At 37.2% G+C, this 22,381-nt stretch overlaps 1 protein-coding gene across 3 annotated transcripts in view; it reads left to right on the top strand.

Moving 5' to 3' along the window:
- TLK1 (tousled like kinase 1) overlaps positions 1-22,381 on the top strand; it is a 72,085-nt gene that overhangs the window by 44,591 nt on the left and 5,113 nt on the right. For all 3 annotated transcript variants that reach the window (XM_075028451.1, XM_075028450.1, XM_075028452.1), the window contains exons 10-19: positions 1,093-1,229; positions 2,489-2,677; positions 10,458-10,524; positions 14,154-14,251; positions 16,855-16,936; positions 17,212-17,303; positions 17,390-17,479; positions 18,239-18,408; positions 19,579-19,714; positions 22,233-22,344. In XM_075028451.1, the coding sequence (XP_074884552.1) occupies positions 1,093-1,229; positions 2,489-2,677; positions 10,458-10,524; positions 14,154-14,251; positions 16,855-16,936; positions 17,212-17,303; positions 17,390-17,479; positions 18,239-18,408; positions 19,579-19,714; positions 22,233-22,344 (1,173 nt within the window). The remainder of the gene's footprint in view (positions 1-1,092; positions 1,230-2,488; positions 2,678-10,457; positions 10,525-14,153; positions 14,252-16,854; positions 16,937-17,211; positions 17,304-17,389; positions 17,480-18,238; positions 18,409-19,578; positions 19,715-22,232; positions 22,345-22,381) is intronic.

Consider the following 22,381-nt stretch of genomic DNA (forward strand, 5'->3'; position numbering starts at 1 on the left):
GGATACAAAAAAGTTTTAAGGTAAGTAGCCAGGTCTCTTCCCTAACACTAGCTGCTAGATGCTGCTATCAGATACAAAGACATAAACTGATCTGTTAGAGGATTAGGGAGAGTTTCCTTGCTAGCATGTCATAAATAAATTATTGCAGTCCTTTTTAAGTTCCAGCATGAGGGGAATGCAGGGAAAAGATGCATCAGATCTGTTTAGCATGATACTAGGTGGGCACCTTCAGACTGAGAATCTCACATAGGCCATTTTTTGTGAAAGGCTGTGCAGACCTCCTCTTCAGTCTAGAAGTCTGTTTGCACAAAGACACTTAACTCTGTCAACTTCTCACCTTTTTTTTTTTTTTGTGGGGATGTGTGTGATTTTGGGCCATTAGGCACTTCTTAAGAAGCAAGCATTTGTAACAATTAAGGAAGTTTCTGTCCATCAGCAGTGTTCACAGTATTCTTTCTTCTTGTGCTGAAGCAGACTAGGCAGACTCAGTCATTTATCACATCCCAGGGATGCTTCTGGTAGTAGTGACTGGTTCTGAGAAGGGCACCTGCTTCTATTACTGTAAGTGAATATCTGATTGCAGTTAAGTCTATCTGCAGTGCATTCCCACATAGAGATTCCTGAGCTCAGTCAGTTTGGTACAAGTAGTAACACTCTGTCAAGGGAGTTAGTATAGTAGGTGCACTCCTTCTGATATCCAAGCAGGCTCATTTAGTATAATAGACGTGTACAGACATAATCTTAATTATATGCCTGTATGATGCTGGTACTCTATCAGTTTTGCTGTATTTACAAATAAAATGTTTTGTTAATTATGAAGAACAGTGAACTTTACAGGAAAACTGTCAAACTCAGATTTTTTTGTTGTTGTTGTTTGTGCACAAATCGTCATTAGTACCAATTCTAACAACTGCAGATGTTTGAGTTCTGCAGAATTTAGAATAAATGGAGTAAAGTAATAAAAGATATTTTAATCTATTCTCCTCTTATCCCTTCTTTAGAAAGTTGTTGGAAAAAAACTGAGTGTTTTACAGACTTTTTGAACACTTCAGTATTACTAAACATGATTTTTTTTTTGTTTTGTTTTCTTAGAGCACACAGGAAAAGCTGGCAAGCAGAGAGAAGAGCATGCAAGACAGATTACGCCTGGGGCATTTTACAACAGTTCGTCATGGTGCTTCATTTACTGAACAGTGGACAGATGGCTTTGCATTTCAAAATCTTGTGAAGTTAGTCAATGCTATGTTCTTAAAATTCTCACTAATTGTTAGTTCCCTCTAGTGGATTTTTTTTATTACTAAGGTTCTAGGATTGGAGCGGCTTTTCATATGTTGTATTTTGCTTTGCCTTTTGAAGACTGAGAATACAGTACAGAACTGCCTTAATCAATTGAGAGAATGCTAAGGGCTGAGTGTCTGAAAGACAGTTTGGTTTCGCTTGATTTTAACTATCCTTAGAAAAGCATGAATGTACTAAATGAGCAGCACGTAATTATTCAGCTCAGCTGGTAGAAAGAGCTATAAAACTAAATCAGTGATTTTTCAAGCAGCTAACCATGTATCACTGGTGATCATTGGGACAGATGAGGTCTGTGAAGTTCTCGTTGGTCACATAGGTGCTGCCCGCACATCCATCACTGTAGCAGGTTTTTCTGGCATCCAGCTCCTCAATGCCATGAAGGAGGAGTGACAACTCTGGCAGCCTCAGATAGGGTCTAGTGCAAGTGAATGGGGGAAAGCAGCCACCTGGAAAAGAGCTGCTGCAACAGGTACTTCAGCAGAGATGGGGCCAAGGAAAAGGGCTCTGGGAGACCATCAGAGATGGTCATAAAATAATTATGCAATGCCTCAAAAGGTGTTCTTTGGTAACAAGTCTGATTCAGTCTTTGGAGAGCTATATAGATGTACATATATCTATGAAAATAATCCACCAAGATTTTAGTTTTTGAAGGGCAATATGTAGTCTTAGCATTATGTGATTGCCTAGGGCATTGTTTTTTTAAGACATTCTAAAAAACAGTCTGTATATGTGTTTTGCATAAAAGCTGTAATGGTTTGCTATACAACCAAACTGTTGATTCATTTGGGAACGGTCAAATCAAATTCAATATTTGGCCTATAAAAATCAAGTACTCTCTATTGACTCTGTAACGTTTCTTTTGATGGTGTAAAAGGTGTCCACCAGCTCAGATACCTTTTTTTTTTTTCTTTTGCTAGTGCAGAAATCATGTGTAACACTTACAAAACCAAAACAATCCCAAAACAACAAAAAAAACCCCACCACTTATTTCAAAAGTAAATTGTGCCAAAACTTTAGCAAAATTTTTCCACCTCATGAAAAAATTTGGTGTTCTTTTTCCTAGGAAACATTTTCACAAGTACAGTAAGTTTCCTAAAAATCTCTTAATGCTTTATCAGTTAAAAAGATAGTTCTTTAAAAAAAACGCAAAATGATGAAACTTTAATAAAGCTTTTTTTGGGGTTTACAGGCAGCAAGAATGGGTGAATCAACAAAGGGAAGACATTGAAAGGCAAAGAAAGCTCCTGGCCAAGCGAAAGCCTCCAACTACAAATAATTCTCAGGCACCATCTGCCAATTCTGAACCCAAGCAGAGGAAAAATAAAGCTGTGAATGGGGCAGAAAACGATCCCTTTGTTAGACCCAATTTACCACAGCTGTAAGTTTAACATTTCAATCAGTCTTTTACATAAATTCTCAGATATTGTCTGTGTGAGTTCTATTCAAATAACAGCATAAAAAGACACTCAGTATATTCAGCAGCTATATTCTCACTGACGACTTGCTGATGTTAGGGAAATTTGCACCACTGCCTATGAAGATGTCATACAATTGCCCAGTTTATTTTTGGTAACGTCACCAGAGAAAGGCCCATTCTGTGTTTATGCAATGTTCCTTCTGTTTTCCTGATCTAGAGGAGTCCTTATTCTGGTTTCCTACTCTTGTAATGTCACTGATACCTATTGAACTTTCCTTGATCACATTGGTTTAGGAGTCTCTCCTTTACTGAGAGATCATTTCATTTTTCATATAACAGTCTTTAGCTAACAAGAAAAGTTTTTTCAGCCTTTAGTATTTGAGGACATGTCTAAAAACAAATGGAAAAAAATTTCCCCACACACTTCTGAATGCTGGATCCTGAGAGGAACTGTCAGAAGTTACTGATCCCATTTCACATACTGACAATGTTGAAATTTTTTGTCATTTAAACATAAAAATTGAGAGCTATCAAAGAATTCTCCACTTTTCAAGTGACATTTTTTCCTGCAGACAAAAATGCTATAATTCAAGGCACAGACAGATGTGTCCTTGACATTTAATTTGAGCATTTTAAGGAGTTCCTGCTTGGAGATACTAGTTATTGCCCTTGACGCCAAGAGGCTGAAGCTGATAGTGTATCTGTTCCTAGACAGGTTAAATAAAAAGTAAATAACTAGGGTTAAAAAGACTAATGAATTAATCTGTGTTACTTTGCAGAAGTAGGCTACATGTGTATGGTCACCTCTCCCTTGTGGAGGTAGTAATTTATACCTCTGGGGGTTCGGGGGTAAATAAATTACTCTGGTTAGATCTGCAAAATACATATGTTTGGACCATCAGTTTCAAGACAGCTGCATATGTTTTGCATAATGCATCATTCTTAAAGTTCACATTGTGAAATTGTTTGGCTGTGACAAAAATACCATGAAATACAGTAGTAAGGCTGGCAATGTAAGCAAATCTTGATTAGTGTTACTCGTATATTTTGGTAGAGACCTGAGTTGTCATTGCTCAGATTGATTCTTTATTAATACTTACTGCCTATGTTTCATCTTCTTAGAACATAATTAATACTTCTGAATAGTACGGTAAAGATTACCATCATGTTAAAAAATACCTTTTTGATTGAATGTAATACCTCGTTATTAAAAGTAACATTTAAGTAATGGAAAAGACCTGAAAAATTACCGAACTTTTACTTTGCCAGCTTCTGGCCAGGTCTTCATGTTAAATTTACATAATCTTATTGCTCCTTTAGAAGGTGATAAAATACACATTTGGGAAAAAATACAGAAGACGTGTTCTAATTATTAAGTAGGACAAGATGAATTCCTGACAATAGACTTCTGAATATTTTCTCGTGTTACGCAGTTTTAAATAACTTCCAAATGACTAAAAACTTTTTAAATTTTCATTTCATTTGGCTTAACCAGTTACGTGTTAAATGGCACACGAAAATGCTTGCTGGTTATGGAATTACCAAGAGAACAGTCAGAATTGACCTTTTGTATTTAATGCTAGCATAAATATAAGCTGTTATTGAATCAAAATTGTTTTTCCTTGAAGTGTCTTAATTTGGTCATTATATAATCTAGATATGCAATTGTTTGCCTATATGATAAGTTTATAAATTTTGTTTCAGATCTATGAGAACGTCTGTAATGTGTCCTGAGATCACAGAATCATTAAGCTGCATCGTATTTTTAGGCCTTTACTTGAAAGGGGTTTTTAAATGTTTGTATTTAGAATTAATTATAATTTTGTATAGTGGCATTATGTGTTGACTCCTCTCTGCTTCTCAATACAGAATTAAATACTTTTTGCGTATCTTGCTAAAACAATTAATTGTGCACTTCCATTTCAGAGTAAATTTGTCATCTCTTGTGTATGATTCTCTCCTATTACATTGTGCTTATCACTGTTCCTGTGTTACTTCAAAAGTAATGATCTTAATTAGTATAGTCAAATGGAAGTGATTCTGCTTATATGAGGCATGGGGAAATGCAGAGCTGCTTGAGATTAATGAACTAAACCAGTACCAAATCAGTACAACATATATGCAAGTGATGAGGCAGAACTTTTTTAAACAAACTTGCTAGCAGTTGTTAGCAACAAGTGTCTCTACCACTGCATTGTTTGCTTTAGAAAATGTCTCCAGCTGCAGATATTGACAAGACAAAATGATCTATAGCTTTGTAACAAGCAGTATTATTGAAGCCCTTTTGAAAACAGGTATTAACTGTTTTGAAATGGATTGAAGGTGTTGCCTGAGGGATTCTTAATAAGGGCATTGTTTTAGTTTAGCTGAATATACTATGGTCTCTGATACAAATTTAAAAGCAAAATTTTTGCACTGAAGTTATTAGTATAAAAGTGGCCACCTGCCAGTGTCCTGTGAGTGAACGGTGGGTTTGGTGTTTAAATAACATGCAGCAGATGAGTCTACCCACCATCCTGGTTTTTCATCATTCTTTCCCTTTTTGTGGTCCAAACAAAAACTAAAAAGTAGTTTCAATTTTGAGAGATCTCTTTTCTGCTGAGTGAAGTAATCTTACTAGTCTTACATGAAAGGAATAAATTAAAATTTATGTAAAGAAAAAACATTTATTTGAGGTAGAGGTTGCCTTCTTACCCCTGGAAAAACCTGTTCAAAAACTCTATTCCAAATTCTTTGGAGACTTGAGAGATTATAATGCTAGTCCCCACTTCTTGGAAGCAGCTCTTATTTCATTAGGTGGTTATTTCAAGGAGCAACTTTTTATTTAGTTTAGGTGGTGTAGTCCTTCGTGTGCAGCTTCAGCCCTGTAACTTACATTCACTTCCCAGTCACCTCTTCCTCTGCTTCCCAGTTCTTCCATGGGAGTCTGCATGCATCCTTGTCCCTGCATGCAATTTGGAATAGGAGAGCAGAGGGAGCTGGCAGAGTTTGTTACTGTAGCTGAACAAATGCATCATTTAGAGGGAGCATTCTGTTCTGTGTGGAACAAATAAAAATATTTTCAGAAACTTTTTCAGGCTGAAGTGCCAGCAATGTGTCTGGGCTTTACAGGGCAAGTGAAGACAGCTCCTTTCCTGAGGCAGTCTCTTTCTAGGGCAAACATGGAAACAATGGTGAAAAGACCTCATGGAAGGCTTTGACTTGGTCAGCATCTGCCCATCCTTTTAGAAATTTGAGGAATAAGGTTGGACTAAAAAAAGGAGTGCTTCAGAAATTGTAGCCAAAGATTTGTATCAGATGTATGTATGGCTGTTTAGGGGCATGGCTGCATCCTGCTGTGCCTATGCATCCAGGATGATTTTTCAACTGGGAAAAGACGGGAGGAGAGGTTTGTAAATGTGCCATGCTTGGTCATCATGAAAACGAAGAAGCACATGACCGTTTTGAGTTTTTGTCTTCTCTATACCCACTAGTAAGAGTGTTTTTGTCATAGAAGAAGGTTTTGTCTGAACTTGTGAGGAAGAAGTGCAAAGAAGATTGGCTATGTCTACCTATGCATACTGTGTCAAAGCCTTTGAAATGTGGATATGAAAACAGTTAAACAACTGGAAGGCCTATTTTTGCTAATTAAAAAAAAAAAAAAGTTTAAATTGGTGATAATCAAATCTTTCAGGCCAGGTAAGCTGTCTACTTTCTTCCAGCAACAAGTAAAGATGGCACACCATGGCCCTACATGTCACAGGAAAATTACACTATATGCACAGAGTATGTCCACTGCTTTTGGGGAATTTCAGGAATTCATTGCATGTGTATGGTAGTTCATTTGGCTGTAGACAGTTAAAATACAGCATTTGTTGCCCAGTAATTTTGAGCAGAAAAGATTACGGTCAGGACCATTAATTCATGCAATCTACTCCCAGCTGCCCTTCTTCCCCAATGCTCCTCAGATTAGCCTCAAGCCTGCCTACCCAGCTTAAGTTCATGTAGTGGATGGCCACAGCCTGTTTCTGGCTGACGTCCCTCCTCTGTGCTCCTCAATGTTTCTTCCTCCGCATCTGATGAGACCTGTGTGTCTCAGGTGATGGAGGAGCAATGCCTTCTGTGGGAAATGGTCTCTCATAGGTAACTGCTGTTTTCAGAAGGTGCCTCCAGCGTGCCACTGCCCTGCAAAAGGCAGCGGGTGGATGCAGGTGGGAAGCAGCGGGCTGATGGGAGGCAATCCCTAGGCTGGGTGTTTTCAGACTGCGCAGCAGGGCAGTGGCCTATAGCCAGAAAACAGACAGCACGCACACTGTTGTTGTTTTACTGCTATTTGTCATGTGCTATTTTAATATGAATATAAAGTATGGTATATTTATAGATAAAAAGTAATAAACTTCTACTTCTAAAAAAAGTAGATGTTTCTGAATATGAGGGAATAAAGTTTTGTTTTTCATAGGTAAAGGAACAAAATCTAAAGTGACTATGTCTGTGTACGGTTCAGCATTTTATATGCCTTCCTCTAAAACATGGTGGTCAGTAATGAGTTTCAAATTGCTGTGAATCATGCTGTGCCTCTAATAGAGTTAGATTTGTAAGGAAATAGAAAAATGGAAAACAGTCATTTATTGGGATATAGCATGGAAACATGGAAAGAATGACTTCGAATCTTAATGTTTTCAATATGACCTCTAACTTCTGCTCTGTGCTCAAGAGGGCTATTTAAGAACTTTTTGGAAAGCAATACTTGCTAGAGCTGTCTAGGCACATTGTCATAACTCTGCGTAGATAGCTGAGGTTTTATAAAAAGGACCAGATTTCCTATATTATGTTGGGTTTTCAGGGGATCTGTGGTTTTAGGGCTCACAGTGTTCAATGAAAATTCTGGAAGGTCATGTCATAAACTTCATATTTTCAGTGTGTTTTACTTGTAGCTCAGCTTTGCTGAGCCACCTAAATACTTTTCTTCCTGAGAAAGACAAATTTTACTATCTGCATTTTTGGAAATGCACAAATTTGTAATTTATACTGTAGACAAGAATCTGGAAAGAATAATATTCAACCTTATACACATTGGCATTGTTCTTTTGCCTTTTTTAATTGAGAACTTAATCCATGTTAGAGTAGTTTGCTATTTGAGTAGAAGTATTGATAAAATGTCAGATGCTGCTGTGAGTTTTCTAGCGTGGTCTTGATGCTCTTTTTGTTAGGTCTAGATGTATTAGAGCAGGAATTAGAGCATTGTTTTAGGTTTCTTGCTGTTGTTTGGACTGTAGAGAGAATGCATTGCCAGCTTTCCTAGCTATTGAGACACCCCACTGCACATTTGCTTTAATGCCTCTTCTTTTAAGATGTAACATAAATTATCTAAACCCGGAGGAGATTCTGCCAGGATAAGAACATAAACGTTCAGTCCCAAAATCTGGTACTAAGGGACCTATTGCCTTTCTTGGAGAGGCAAACTTCCTGACTGTACTGTCTTCAGAGTTTGGGGATGTCTGTTGACTGGAATACAAAGCTGCTTTTCATTCCAGTAGGAAAAAAAATGCAGGGTAACCTTGTATGATGCTTCTTAAAAGAAAGGATCACTTCCTTCTCAGATTCTGACAGGATGTGGTTATGGATGTTTTTTTTGCCTGATCTGAGTGTTTTCTATACATTATAGACCAGAAGGTTGATGAAAGAGTCTTGTGAAGCTCTTTCCAGGTTCCTGGAAATTAGGTGCTGTGGTCAAAAAAGAATCCAGTGATTTCACTAATATTCATGGAGAATATCTGTTCAACTCAATCTTCTGTCCTGGCCAGGTCAGAAAAGGGTCAGTGACAATTCAGTATTTATGAAATCAGGAGTAGGAAAGGGCTCTATGAAAGCTTCAGAACCACCAGGTTTTATCCTGAAAAGATGCACTCCTTTATTAACAACTTTTGAGACCCCATAAACACAGGGTTTAGAATTCTGAAAACTATGGTGAACTTCATCCAAATTTAAAAGGGAGGAAGAAGTCTTACAGATTATTAGATTTCTGCAGATTTTATCGATGTTGGCATTTGCTGTAAGAGAAATCTGAATTGGTGTCCCTCACCTCCGGGGAAACTACTGGTGATTCTCAAGACACTCTAGTTCCTTAGACTTGCAATAAGAGCAGCATGTATAGCCTTCTATATCAGAAATAGTGTGGCCAGCAGGAGCAGGGAGGTGATTGTCCCCCTGTACTCGGCACTGGTGAGGCCGCACCTCGAGTCCTGTGTTCAGTTTTGGGCCCCTCACTACAGGAAAGACATTGAGGTGCTGGAGCGTGTCCAGAGAAGGGCAACCAAGTTGGTGAGGGGCCTGGAGCACAAGTCTTATGAGGAGCGGCTGAGGGAACTGGGGCTGTTAGTCTGGAGAAAGGGAGACCGAGGGGAGACCTTATAGCTCTCTGCAACTACCTGAAAGGAGGTTGCAGTGAGGTGGGTGCTGGTCTCTTCTGTCAGGTGGCTGGTGATAGAACAAGAGGAAATGGCCTCAAGTTGCAGCTGGGGAGATTTAGGTTAGATACTAGGAGAAATTTCTTTACTGAGAGGGTTGTCAGACATTGGAATAGGCTTCCCAAGGAAGTGGTTGAGTCACCATCCCTGGAGGTATTCAAAAAGTGAGTAGACGGGGTACTCCAGGACATGGTTTAGTGCGCATGGATGATGGTTGGACTCGATGATCTTGAAGGTCTCTTCCAACCTAAACGATTCTCTGATTCTAAATACTTTGTGTAACTTATCTTCCCAGGGCAGTTGATAATTGAACCCACTAAAATATGGACTTTGTGAAAACATAATATGCTATTAGTTTTAGCTTTGCATCATGCAAGAAGTAGTAGATCTAGGCAAAACAATAAAATGTTTAATTTTAATTTGTTTGTAGGGATTTGTGTGAAGCCTTTCAAGGAGGCCATACCTCTTTATCCTTCCCCATCCCCTGTTACCCTTCATCATACACATATGATTTCTTCTCTGGAACCTGAAGTCTCTTTGGTTTCTTTTCTTTGGTGGTTTGTTTTCTGTGTCTTTTTTTGTTCATTGTCAGGTGGATACTGCATGCAGTCAGTTCCTAGGTTTCTTAGTTACTAATCTGTATGAACAGTCTAGATCCTCTGGATGATAACTGACTTTGTATCCTAGCAAGTCTACAGACAGTGAGGGACCACTGAATTAATTGTAGCCAGGAATCTGTTCTCAAAGGAAGATGAAAAGAGAATAAGCAAGAGAGTCCTATGCCAATTCAAAACTGAATTTGTGGTCTCATGCAAAATGTAGCATTAATGAACTTGGAATGTATTGTTTTGCATTATGTTTTTTAAATCAGAGCTCAAAAATCTGGTGTTATCAGTCTTGTCTACTTGGTTTCTGGATCTCTTAATGATCCTTTGGTTCATTAAGTGTTAGAGTTGAGAACCAAACAGTGGAGTAGCATCAGCTAAAATACTGGGATGGTGATATGATTCAGAATGGACCCAGATAATCGAACAGGCTATCTGAGAGAACAGAAATGGTCCTGTGGGAGAGGCAGTTTATATTCCAGAATACCAGACACAGAGGCATTCTGTAAGTATGTTTTGACCTTGAAATTACAAACCAAGATGGTTCAAAAATGTAGTCATAGTATTGTGGCAGTAAATAATTAGCATAGATACTGTATTTACTGTAGTATTCAAGTAAGAATCCTATTGTTTTGTTTACCATCATATAAAAGCTATAATTACATGTTTGTTTTGTTTTGGTTTTTTCAGTTTGACTCTAGCAGAGTATCACGAACAGGAAGAAATTTTCAAACTTCGATTAGGACATCTCAAAAAGGTATGTATATGATCTGTTATTCTAAGATTATTTTTTTTACCATGCCCAAAACCATAAAAACTAGTACTATCAAAATAAGAGACGGTTTGTTGAGAGCTCTCTGAGTAGAAAACATAATACTAAAAGTGCTGTACACAATTTTATGCCCAATAGTGCTTTTTTTTTTTTTTTTGCGCAGCTTACTATAAACACTGTGAATACAGGGTAGTGCACACCCAGTGTAACAGTGTACTGATTCCTTGAGTCCTTCTAATGGTGGTAACAGTTATGATGCCACCAATACTGCTCTTGTTTCAGAGCTGAGGAAGTAGAGTCAGCCAAGTTTGATACATGTTTTTACATTAGTTTTTGACCTTTAAAAAGGTCCAATTTACAAAGCATTGCATTTCTGAATGAGTATCATGTTTTGATCATCTACAGTATCCACTTCAGTTATTGGTTAGCATACTACCTGTTGCAAGAAAGAACATAATTTTCCTGCTTTTATGGAAAATCTTTTCTCTGTATCTTAAATTATTTTTGCAGTCAGATATTTTACTCCAGTTTTTGACTTCTGAAAAAACAGCAGTACTTTTTTCTTGAAGCCCATCATTCTAATACATCTATGTGATAATTATGATATTAACAAACTTTTGAGAAATAACATGTGAAAAGGAATGACAGTTGAAGCAGACAGAAATATGTCAATAAGTGTGAAAGGAAAGTACCTTTATCTGCAGAGCAGTAGCCCTTGAGATGTTCAGTCAAAACAGGTCATAGTGTTTTTCCCCTTGAAATATTGCAAAAGTCTGTTTCAGGTCTGTTCTCTTCAAATGTACGTCACCTGTTATAAATCCTACTATAATAAACTGAACTGGGCCCCTTGAGAACACCGATACTGTTTTCTAAAAGTATGACAAGAAAGTACTTGAATCTGGTAGGAAATCTGCATATAAACTTGTCGGTACTAGTGAAGTAGACTGCCCACATAGTTCTTCATTGTTAATGCTTTAGAAATAGCACCAGCTTCACGTGAAATTCTGTTACGGAATTCCGTAGGTTTCTTTCCGTGCTTTAACTTTTTTGAAGTCTAATGGAAATTTCAAGTGACATATGAAGGAAGCCATTACAAAGTTGTTTAATACCCAAATTTTGTTTTCACCTTGAGCATCAATGCTGGGGTACTCTGTATGAGAAGTAACTTCCTTGACTAAATGCCAGAGGGGAACCAAATGTTATTTCTTAGCAAATCATGTTTGAATATATCTAAAAATAATAATAAAAATACATACTTGCATTTTAATTCTTACATGCTATACAAATTTTGTTGTTAACTAAGAAAAACAATTTTGTTTTCTTCTTTTTACACGGCTATATTTCTTCCCTAATGCTTCTTTGCTGGTTACGTTTTTTTCTTCTTTCCTTCTGCATATGCTGTTTTGCTGTCTGCTCCTCTTCCTTTTCACTCTCCAGATGCTTTCCTGGTGCTCTTATTTTTGGTGCCCTGTACATGCTGCCACCACCAGTTTTCTTTTCCTTCTGCTCCCCAGGAAATTCTTTTCCAGCTAGCAGCTTTGGTCCTGGAGAGAGGCTCTTGTTTTCTTACTTCCTTTTATATAGCAGTGACCTGAGGCAGCTAAGCTGGTTCATTCTTGCTTAAAGGTATTCACAGCCTGAGTGTCCTAAATAACAGCTGGAAACAATGCAACCAGCCAGTTCTCTTTGGACTAACATTGGCCTATGAACCACATTTTGAGAACCACTGAATTGCATAATATATGAACAAAAAAGCCCAGAAGAGGCATAACTGATGGATTTTTTTTTTTTTTTTGTCAGCCTTTGGGAAGAACATAGACAATTGTGTGTGTATAAGTGTGTGGCCTTTTGCGGGGGGAGAAGGGCTAGAATTCTTTATAAAGGACTATTGGGTTATGAGGAACTGCATATCATTTCAGGGTATTTAACGGAGAACTGCAAAGATGAATCTAAATATATTTAAAAAAAAAAAAAAGAGTTTAACATTGTATAAACAGGGGAAAAAAAAAACCCAACACTTGACATTATATGTTAGGAAAAACAAATGGTCCACCCAGATCTGCTAGCAGATTAATGTTACTTAGTCCAGCTTTTAAATTATTAGGAATTTTATTTTTGTTTTCTGTATGGAGATTCATCTAGTGTCTTGTTTTGGGATGTGAGTTGTTTTCCTTAGCTTATGGGGAGGGATTCAGGATATCCACTGAAATTGTCTGGTCTGGACTCCTCAACTCATTGCAAATGTGGTTATTTAATGTGTGGTTTAGATTATATAAATACAGTTGTTGTTTCAGGATGTGGTTTTATGATATACAATGTTCGGAAATATCAGCTTTACAGCATTTTCTCTCCCCTTTGCTGACTTCTGCCTCCATCCCCTTGTGACTTGTTGCCCTGTCGCTTTTATTAGCACCACCAGGTTGTGCAGTCACAGTATAAATTGGACTGGAGAACTGATCTAGCTTCTTTCAAAAACCAAATATGTATCTTTGCAAGGCTTTCACTTTTCTTTTTTTTTTTTTTAAAGCTAAACAAAAAAGGAAAAAAATAAGATTGATTAGTTTTCCAGTTTGGTTCACCATGTGGCTGTACAAGAGGCTGTGCCAAAATAACAAGAGATGATGTGGGGCACTGCTTCCACTGGCGCTGCTACTAAAAAAAATAACGTATCAGATGCCAGGCCTTCTTTTTCCTTTTCAGCTAGAATAATTCCATAATTATGAGCTTTCTGGTATGGACTAATTTTGTCTCCCATTTATTCAAACTTTCAAGTTCTAGAGGTACTAACTCTGAAATTGATATAACCCTTTCTACAGTGTCTTTCAATGAGTATACGTTTTTCACTTCGAGTATAGATATGTAGGTTTCCACAAATTAGGCATCATGAAGTCTTTACTTTTTTAGAGAATCTGAATAAACAACTATTTCAATGTTCTCTAATATGTAGCATAAAGATGAGATAATTTTAAGTGCTGAAATTAGTTAAGGAATGTGCTCATACCTGACATGCTTCTTTTGAAATTGCACTCAAAATCTTAGGCAATATGCATTCTGCATTTGTAATTTTAATAAGTTGCAAATGGAAAAATCTTTTTAAATTAGCTTGGTTTTGGTGTCTTGTATCAACACCTTAAGAACGTTTCTGCTGTAATGACTTACTCTTTCATTCTTTCTTTGATTTGCACTTCAGCCTCAAAATATTTTAAACATCTTTTCTTAATTTGTCAGTTTGTACCAAATCTGTAACTGCACATATCTCAGTTTTTTCTTCTTTGTACATCAATTTCAGACCGCTTCCCAGATAATTTCTCTCCTTGGCTGAGGTACAAAACCCAGCTGCTTCTCATTTCAAATAGCATCCCTACAGTGCAGAACAAAACTGTGAACATCCCATTACCTGTGGGTTCATGGACAGAAAGGTTCCTTGAAACAGGCTTTTGCCTTATCTTTCTGAATTTTTCTGGCTTTAAGAGAAAAGCAGTGCTTTCTTCTAGTTCAGCAGGGTTTTGTAATGTAATGTTCCTCCATCACCACTAGTATTGATGCAGGGGTAAAAATACCCTTTTCAAATGGGGAGTAAATGAGCTTTTATATTCCATTCTTTTCATTTGCAGGAGGAAGCTGAAATACAAGCAGAACTTGAACGTTTGGAAAGAGTTAGGAATCTTCACATAAGAGAACTGAAAAGAATAAATAATGAAGATAATTCACAGTAAGAGACTTACTGTCTTAATTTTGCATGTCTATTTTTAAAATAATGCTCTGAAATCACATTTTACCTACAGAGGAGAGGCTTGTTCATAAATTTTTCTCTGGTTCTCTTTGTTTATGTATATATTTTAAACACCAACTTATTTAAACTTCAAAAAGAATAGAATTACTTATATTTAGTAAACTTACTAATGGTTTTATTGAATATGCAAGGAATAACATATATACACAGCTTATAGTGCAGGAGAGCTAAAACTTGCTAGACCATATTACTAGGCTAAAAAAAAGTCTTGTAAGGGAACCTAATGCAATTCACTTAGCTGACAATAATGCAAGAAAACGGCTGGGAGGTTTCATGCAACAGGTAGGTCCCCAGACCTACCCTGCAGGAATACAGAAAATTTTTTTTACCATGTACTATAGTGCTAATTGATAGCTAAATTGGTGTTGTGTTTTGGGTATGAAAAATAATTAATGTTGATGCTTACAATTCAATGGCAGAATATTTTCCTTCAAAAATAAATGTTCTACAACAAATAAACAAGCAGTTCTTTGCAGGTTAAATGATAACGTTTTTTAATCTTCAGTGTTTGCATTAGAAGAGTTTGGTTTTGGTGTTTGGGGGGTTTTTTTGGTTTGTTTTTTTTTTGTTGTTGTTTTTTTTTTTTTAAAAGGCATCCTTCAACAAGAAGTAATAAATGCCACAGAAAAATGACAGGCTTTGACTGTGTAAATATTGCATATTTGGGGCAAAGAATGTCCAAATTACATTCCCAGTGGAAAATGGAGTTACAGGACATGGACAGGCAGACTACTGCAGCTTCATTGCTCATTTTCTGCAGTCAATTTTGACACATTTTATGGTACAGAACAAAAAGCTTTAAACTGTTTGTTCATGTTTTTGTGGGAGTTTAGGCTTGAGTATTTACCAAGTGGCCAAGCTGCAGCTTACACTCATAATATAGAAGACAGAAGCAATGGAGAAGTAATTTAGGTCTGTAGCCCCCGCTGTCTTTCCTTAACACAATTTGTCAACTTGGCCATTTGATAAGGGAGAGGGTTTTAAGCAAAGCAGCTGTTGGGTCCTGACTCAAATCCTGTTGGGTTTTCAGCTTCCAGCAAAGTTGAGCCCTCTTTCTTGCTCTAGCAACATTCCCCTCTACATTACTCTACCCATGTATGCCCTCCCCAAGCAAAGTAGGCAGCAAACTCACCTGTTTGGCATTCCAGCCTTGGCAATGAAGAGTAGGAAATATTGCCCAGTTCAGAGGTGGGTAAACTTGTATGTCTGCATGTGTTATTTACAACTGCACTGGGATAACAGGACAAGTTGAGAGTGTGGGTTAGGGCTTTCCTGTCTGGGTTTATAGCCCATGTGATGCTGGGGCTACCTGCAAGGTGTAGGTTCTGAGCCACGGAGAGCCACACGGAGTAGCAGAAGCAGCAGTGGAGAGGGAAGGTGGTAAGGTTCACAAGATTGGCCCTACTAGAAGTATACGTGTAATTGAAGAACTAAGAAAATATAAATCTAAATTTGTTGACTGTGGTTTTAAAGAATTGGGCTACTGGTCACATGACATCAATCACCTAATGATGCTACCTCTAAATTTGTTATTTCTTCTACACTAAGTGCATTACTTACTGTTTATGATGTTTTAAAAAATGTCTTTAGCATTGAAATATGTATTTTCATAGTGAGGAAAAGGAAAGTTTTATGTTTAAAAGGGGCACAGTAAGCAAGAATATGCATCTTCCCTCAAATACTTGACTATGACCATACCTCCAAAACGATAGAGAACATGGAAGGATGGGATGACCTATTGGCAGACTAGCCCTAAACGCTTCCTTAAAGTTTTATATGGCATGTAACTGGCATCTGGCCCTGGATTCATGAGTATAGTTGTCTCATCATTGCACTAGGAAAGTGGTGAGTATTCACCTCCCTTCCCCCTGGTTGGATGAAAGGATGTATTTTGTCTTCCGCACATTTCAGGAGAGAGTATGGTCCTTTTCTCTGTCCTGCAGCATCATTTGGTGTTTGGAAGGAGTGTTTTCTTCTTGCTTTTGATTAGAGTACAAGCAGATACTCAGTCCTTTGGTGTGTTTTCCCCATATTGCTGTTTGTTATTTGTTAACTTCTTATTGTTATATAAACCCCATTTTGTTAAAAAGAGGCAGGTATGTACAACAGGCCTGGTCATGTTTCATGTGAAATTGGAAGAATATCCCCCTCGTCTGTTCCAGAAAGCTGAAGTTTGAGACTTCTGTAAAATTTGGCACAACGACAAGAGAGCCCTTGTATCGCATGTTTAAATTTAATGGTGCTTGTCTTATCCTCACAAAAATAGAGACAAAAGTAGACAAAAATTTGCCAGAATTGACTGGTTTGATGATGGTGTTGTGATAGCATTTGTACACTAAATAGTCAAAAGGTACTGAAGTTGGCCGTGTTGCATAGTTGTGCCATAAGGTGTAATGTTGTTCAATGTATTATATATTGCTAGTAAAAAAAAAATCTCCATTTGAGAAGTAATACTAAGAGATTTACACTTTAGACCCTATTTGTATACCTCAAATAGAATTAATATTTTTTTTCTTTTTGAGATTTAAAGATCACCCCACGTTGAATGAACGGTATTTGTTACTCCATTTACTTGGCCGAGGTGGCTTCAGTGAAGTGTACAAGGTAGAGTGTGTTGGGTCTGCTGAATCTAATGTTTGAACCATGTATGTTTGTACATTTGATTTTTGGCAGGAGGGAGGGGGACCTGAATAAGCAGAAGGATTGTAATGTGGTATACTCTTTAAACACTGGTTGAGCAAACTTAGATTAACCCAGGGAGGGAGGTAGCGTTACTGTAGACTTGTGAATTACATGCCTTTTTTTTTCCTCTCTTTATTGGGTGTTATTTTTATCGTCTTTGGTTATAACTTTCCCATATTTGTGGGTTTCTTTTTTAGGCTTTTGATCTTTATGAACAAAGATATGCTGCTGTGAAGATTCACCAGCTTAACAAAAGCTGGAGGGATGAAAAGAAAGAAAACTACCACAAGTAAATATTAATGACTTACGCTTCATATGTTAAATTGAATAGCATTTTATTGATTGTAGAAGGTTAATGTATCCATCTTCTTTTAGACATGCCTGCAGAGAGTATAGAATACACAAAGAACTGGATCACCCCCGGATAGTTAAACTGTATGACTACTTCTCCCTGGATACAGATACGTAAGTACATAAAATGATACATTTTCTAGAACCTGGCAATAATTTTAGTGCTGTATATTAGATAAACAGAAATGAAGAGTATTTGAAAAAAATAATATGTTCTTGTTTTCAGCCAAAGCGTTTAGGGTTTCCTTAAGGGGACTTGGAAACAAAACACACTAGTTGCAGAATTTTGTCTCAGCTAAATATTGCAGGCCTTGTACAAAGTGATGAAAAACATGTTTTGCAACACCTGATTAACAAGCCCTACAGGATGTCCTGAGGGTGAAAGGGACATGCGGTGCTGTAATGTTTTTGGGCAGAGCAAGGGCTGCTGCAGTGTAGCTCCAAAAGGCTGCTGTAGCTTAGACAAGTTTTCCAAGACTAAATGACATCAGTAGCATTATTAGCCTAAGCTTAACCCCTGGTCACTGGGCTGCACCTCTTTGATGAAATTGTGTCACATCTTAAGGCATAGTGAATATATTTTTCTATTGAGAAACGTACCTACATAAATAAGGGTGGTTTTTTTTTTTTAACTTAACCTCTTGTCAATATGGATGCATTTTCTCTTTTGGTGAATATGAATGTTCTGATTTATGTCAGTTTTCATAAGCTAGTAGTTATGGCATGTGTTCTATTAACAATTTCATTCATGTAGTTTAATATTCAGGCAGCCATTCTTAAATTTGCCAGTATCAAACTAGGTTGTAATTTCTCCATTTCCGATTGTACAGTTTGATATGTTATTTAATTTTGTCTCTCTGAATTCTACCCTAGGTTTTGCACGGTGTTAGAATACTGTGAAGGCAATGACTTGGATTTCTATCTCAAGCAACATAAATTGATGTCAGAGAAGGAAGCTAGGTCCATTGTAATGCAAATAGTAAATGCACTACGGTATCTCAATGAGATCAAGCCCCCTATTATACACTATGATCTTAAACCAGGTAAATGAGGAATGTTATGATTGAAAATGTCTTTATTATTTTTTTATCCTCTATTTTGTTTGTAATTCATGCCTGAAAATACCAAAATTATCTTCTGTATGTCACACTTATTGTAAACAACTGAAAACAGCATGTGCTTTTCTTCCTAGTTCTATTGCTGTTTTTTCTTTGGGAAAATGTTTGTCATAACTTTTCTACTTTGTATTATTTTGGTTTGAATTTGTAGGAAGAAATCATATAGCACATAGATAGGTACATTGGTATTTAGCAATATAAACAGGTAAGATCTTTAGTTGGCTGAGCCCTGTCTGATCATTGTGGAATGCTGACATGTAAATAATTTTTCCCTTATGTATTTCTTAGCCTGTAAAGGATTGAAATAGGTAATTAATCACTTTCAGCATCTCAGCATAAGCACTTCAAAACAGGACTTCACAGTTTTCTTTACAATGAGTAATAAGCATTGTAATAAACGATGTATTCCGTCTTGATTCCATGGCCTTTGTTTTACCACCTTCCATGAATGATGCTTGTATTCTTCATGCACTTTAATCTGCTACACTTCCAAGCATGGGGTTTTGTAATGTAACTCTTAGTGCCAGCCTGTTTGCTTGCTGCTGTGTAACAAACTGTTCATATAGATTTCTCTCATATGGTATTGTACAGAATGTATTCTTAGTCTCATTAGTTTTTGTTCTCAGAGGAACTTTATCAAATAACTTTTATATCAAGAAATTATTGTACAGCTTTAACACATGGAGTGAGATTTGTAGTACTGCAGCAATTTCTTGGCACAATTTTGTGGCATATGCAAGCCCTGAAACCTGTAGTGTAGGATTTGTTCTGGGCAGAAAAATATGAAACTTCATTGTAACTGGTATACTGCTACATTTTAGTGTTTCCTCACTAGATTTTGGTGTTTCCTCGCTGTCCAGCCAGCTCCCAGCTGAGGGAGCCATTTCAGATGATGATGATAACCTAGAAAGTTCCTGAGACTGCACTCAGATGTGTCATAATCAAGTTACTCTAGGCTTGAGGATATAAAGATGATGTAAAGGTGTCACTTACACCTCATGAAGTTAGATGTTCCTGAAAATTGAGCCTGGTTTTGAAAATAAAGCATTCTGTTAGCTTTTTTTGAGGTAATTTTTTTTTTTTCCCCCTGGATAGGTAATATCCTTCTTGTAGATGGAACAGCATGTGGAGAAATAAAAATTACTGATTTTGGCCTGTCCAAAATAATGGATGATGATAGCTATGGTGTGGATGGAATGGATTTAACTTCACAGGGAGCAGGAACTTACTGGTAATGCCTGGTTTGATTTTGCTGTTTAGACTCTGGGTCATTGTTCAGATTTCATAAATGGTCTCTTATAAAGCCAATTTGGAGAGAGAGCTAGAATTAAAAGTATTAACATGGATGACAAAGATTTTTGTGCAGTACTATGAATGTTGATATTCCCAAATGTTAGAATGGTAACATAACAAGTAAAATAAGAGAGTGTGAGAGTGCTGTTTGGTTTTTTTAATATACAAAAAAATAAAAATGTGGAGATGATCACTGTGTTTTAGAAACATGGTTTCCCTGAAGAAGCAGGTGTTTAATCTTTGGCTGCAGGTGGTTGAAGACGTTTGACAGAGCTATGATGATTAAGTGTGGGTGCTTAGTCCTTGGAAATCTTAGAGCAGGGATTACCAGCAGGTAATGTCCTTAGGACAAAAGAGTATTTACTCTTCCATCCTAAAGGTTAATGACAGCTCAGCAGCTGTGATTTGTTTTCTGCGTTCACTTGCATGCTTGTCCAAAAACCTGAAGTTTTAGAGCTGCCTACAGAACAGGAATGACAATAAGCATTTCATTGCTTACAGAAGAGCTGTTGCTAGAATTTGCTCTCTAAAGATGCAGCTTCATCATGGCACAGTAGCTCCTTGAGCCTGGGTGCATGGTAGGTGTGTCAGGGTGGGTGGAATAGGAAGCCTGTATTGGCCAGGTTACTGCTTCTGAATTCATTTGCTCTTTCTCTCCTCGTTCTGCTTGTAGCAAGATCAGAGTCAGGAGCTGAAACCTAACTCTAAACAGAGAAGCCAGTGTCGTTCCTATTTGCTCTGCAACTTCTCCCATATTCGGAAGCTGCACATAGTAAAGTTTTTGCCTTTTCCTTCAGATTTTTTAGAAAACAAAACACACATACTCTTGCACAAATGCCAATGCACACATGCTGTGAAAAGATGATTACTCAAGTTGAAGCATTCTAGCAGTGTTAGGCTTTTGCTACTCTTTTTAATGCTTTACCTGTTTAAACACCAATTTAAATATTTTATTGTAGGAATGTATGTCAAAAAATTTTGGCCTTTGGTTTAATCTAAAATGCCACAGACGCTAGTCTGTAAACTAAGGGATCAGAAAAGGTCTTTGACCATTATAGGTTCATGATGAATCTCTGCATTTCTAATTCACACTTTGTCTGAGCCCAAAATCTTCATTAAGGAGGGAAATCTTTTGAGTGAGTTGAGGTGGGGGATGAGTCTGTTTAGAGCAGATTGCACAAACTGTGAGCAGCATAGTCCAGGAAGGGATTTCCTCAGTCACTGGGTCCAGTTACCTGCCTTTCCAGGCAGTTAGGTCACATAATCTCTTTTGTAAACTTACAGACGTTTGTATTAAATTTAGTTAGTGTTTTGTCCCCAGTAATCTGATTTGAAGTGTGTTCCGTAACCTCAGTTCTCTGATCATTAGAAACCTAATCCTCTAATTTACAGACTGTGTTTATTTGTGGCCAGTTTATACTTGTTTGTTCCTGTGCCAACACCATCCTCCCTGAAGTAGGTTGTTTCCCTTCCTAGTACTTGCTCCTTGGTGTTTTTATAGCCTTCAGTTTTTTCCCCTGAATTGTAGGCACTCCATTCTTCAGATCATTTTAGTAGCTTTCTTTGCACTTGCATCACTCTAAGGTCATTTTCCTTGATTGTTGTAATTGGAGTTGTACACGAGTATTCCAGAAGGTATTTTGTGATACTGTGTGAAATTCATATTTGTGTTGCATTCTTCTCATTTTTCTGCTTATTTCCATTTCTACAAATATTTCTTCAAAAATTTTTTTAAAGTCTTATATGCTGTTGATGAAAGTGTCTGGTCTGTAGTTGCTCTAATAGTTTTGATGCCTTTTTCAATTTTAGATATTACAGTCAATAATACTTAACTGCACCCATATTGATATGTTTGGGAGATTTTGTTTGTTTTTTAAAGGAGGTTCCATTTTACCAGTTCTCCTGTAATTCAGGAATGGCACAGGAACTTCCTAACTTTCAGCTCTTTAAGTATAGCTTCCTGCAGATTATAGGAATGGAATACCAGTCACCTTTGTCTACCATACACCCCTCTGGTTAATGTCATTATTCTTACTAAAAACTTAGCTAAAGGGCCTTTAAGCCATATCTACACTATCTTTGATTCCTAACCAGGGCTTGCTGTAAAATGCCCTATATGGCTTTCATCTTTTCTTGCTCTGATAGATGAAGAAGGTTCATATTTAACCTAGGATCCCAATTTAAAAAAAAAATTAAAATTAGTGAATTACGTAAAGAATGTTAGTATTTGTGCTTGTATGAAATAGATCCTCTATTTGACTGACTGACTATACAAAAAACTAAAGTCAGTTTTGATGAGTGTGCAAGGTGTTGGAGTGCAGATCGTAAGGCAACTGTACAGTTGCCAAAAGACCACAAGATGTACGTGAAGTGTTTGTATAATTTGATATTTGAACAAGTTCTAGTGATGCCATACATCTACTTGCAGACACTGAGATGCATGTTTTGTTTTCCAGGTACTTGCCTCCAGAGTGTTTTGTAGTTGGCAAAGAGCCACCAAAGATTTCTAATAAGGTTGATGTATGGTCAGTTGGAGTAATCTTTTTCCAATGCCTTTATGGTAGAAAGGTAAGGAAAATGTTGTTTGAAAATCTTAGAGTTTTAA

The sequence above is a fragment of the Buteo buteo genome, chromosome 5 (genome assembly GCF_964188355.1).
Source record: "Buteo buteo chromosome 5, bButBut1.hap1.1, whole genome shotgun sequence".
NCBI classification, from domain to species: Eukaryota; Metazoa; Chordata; class Aves; order Accipitriformes; family Accipitridae; genus Buteo; species Buteo buteo.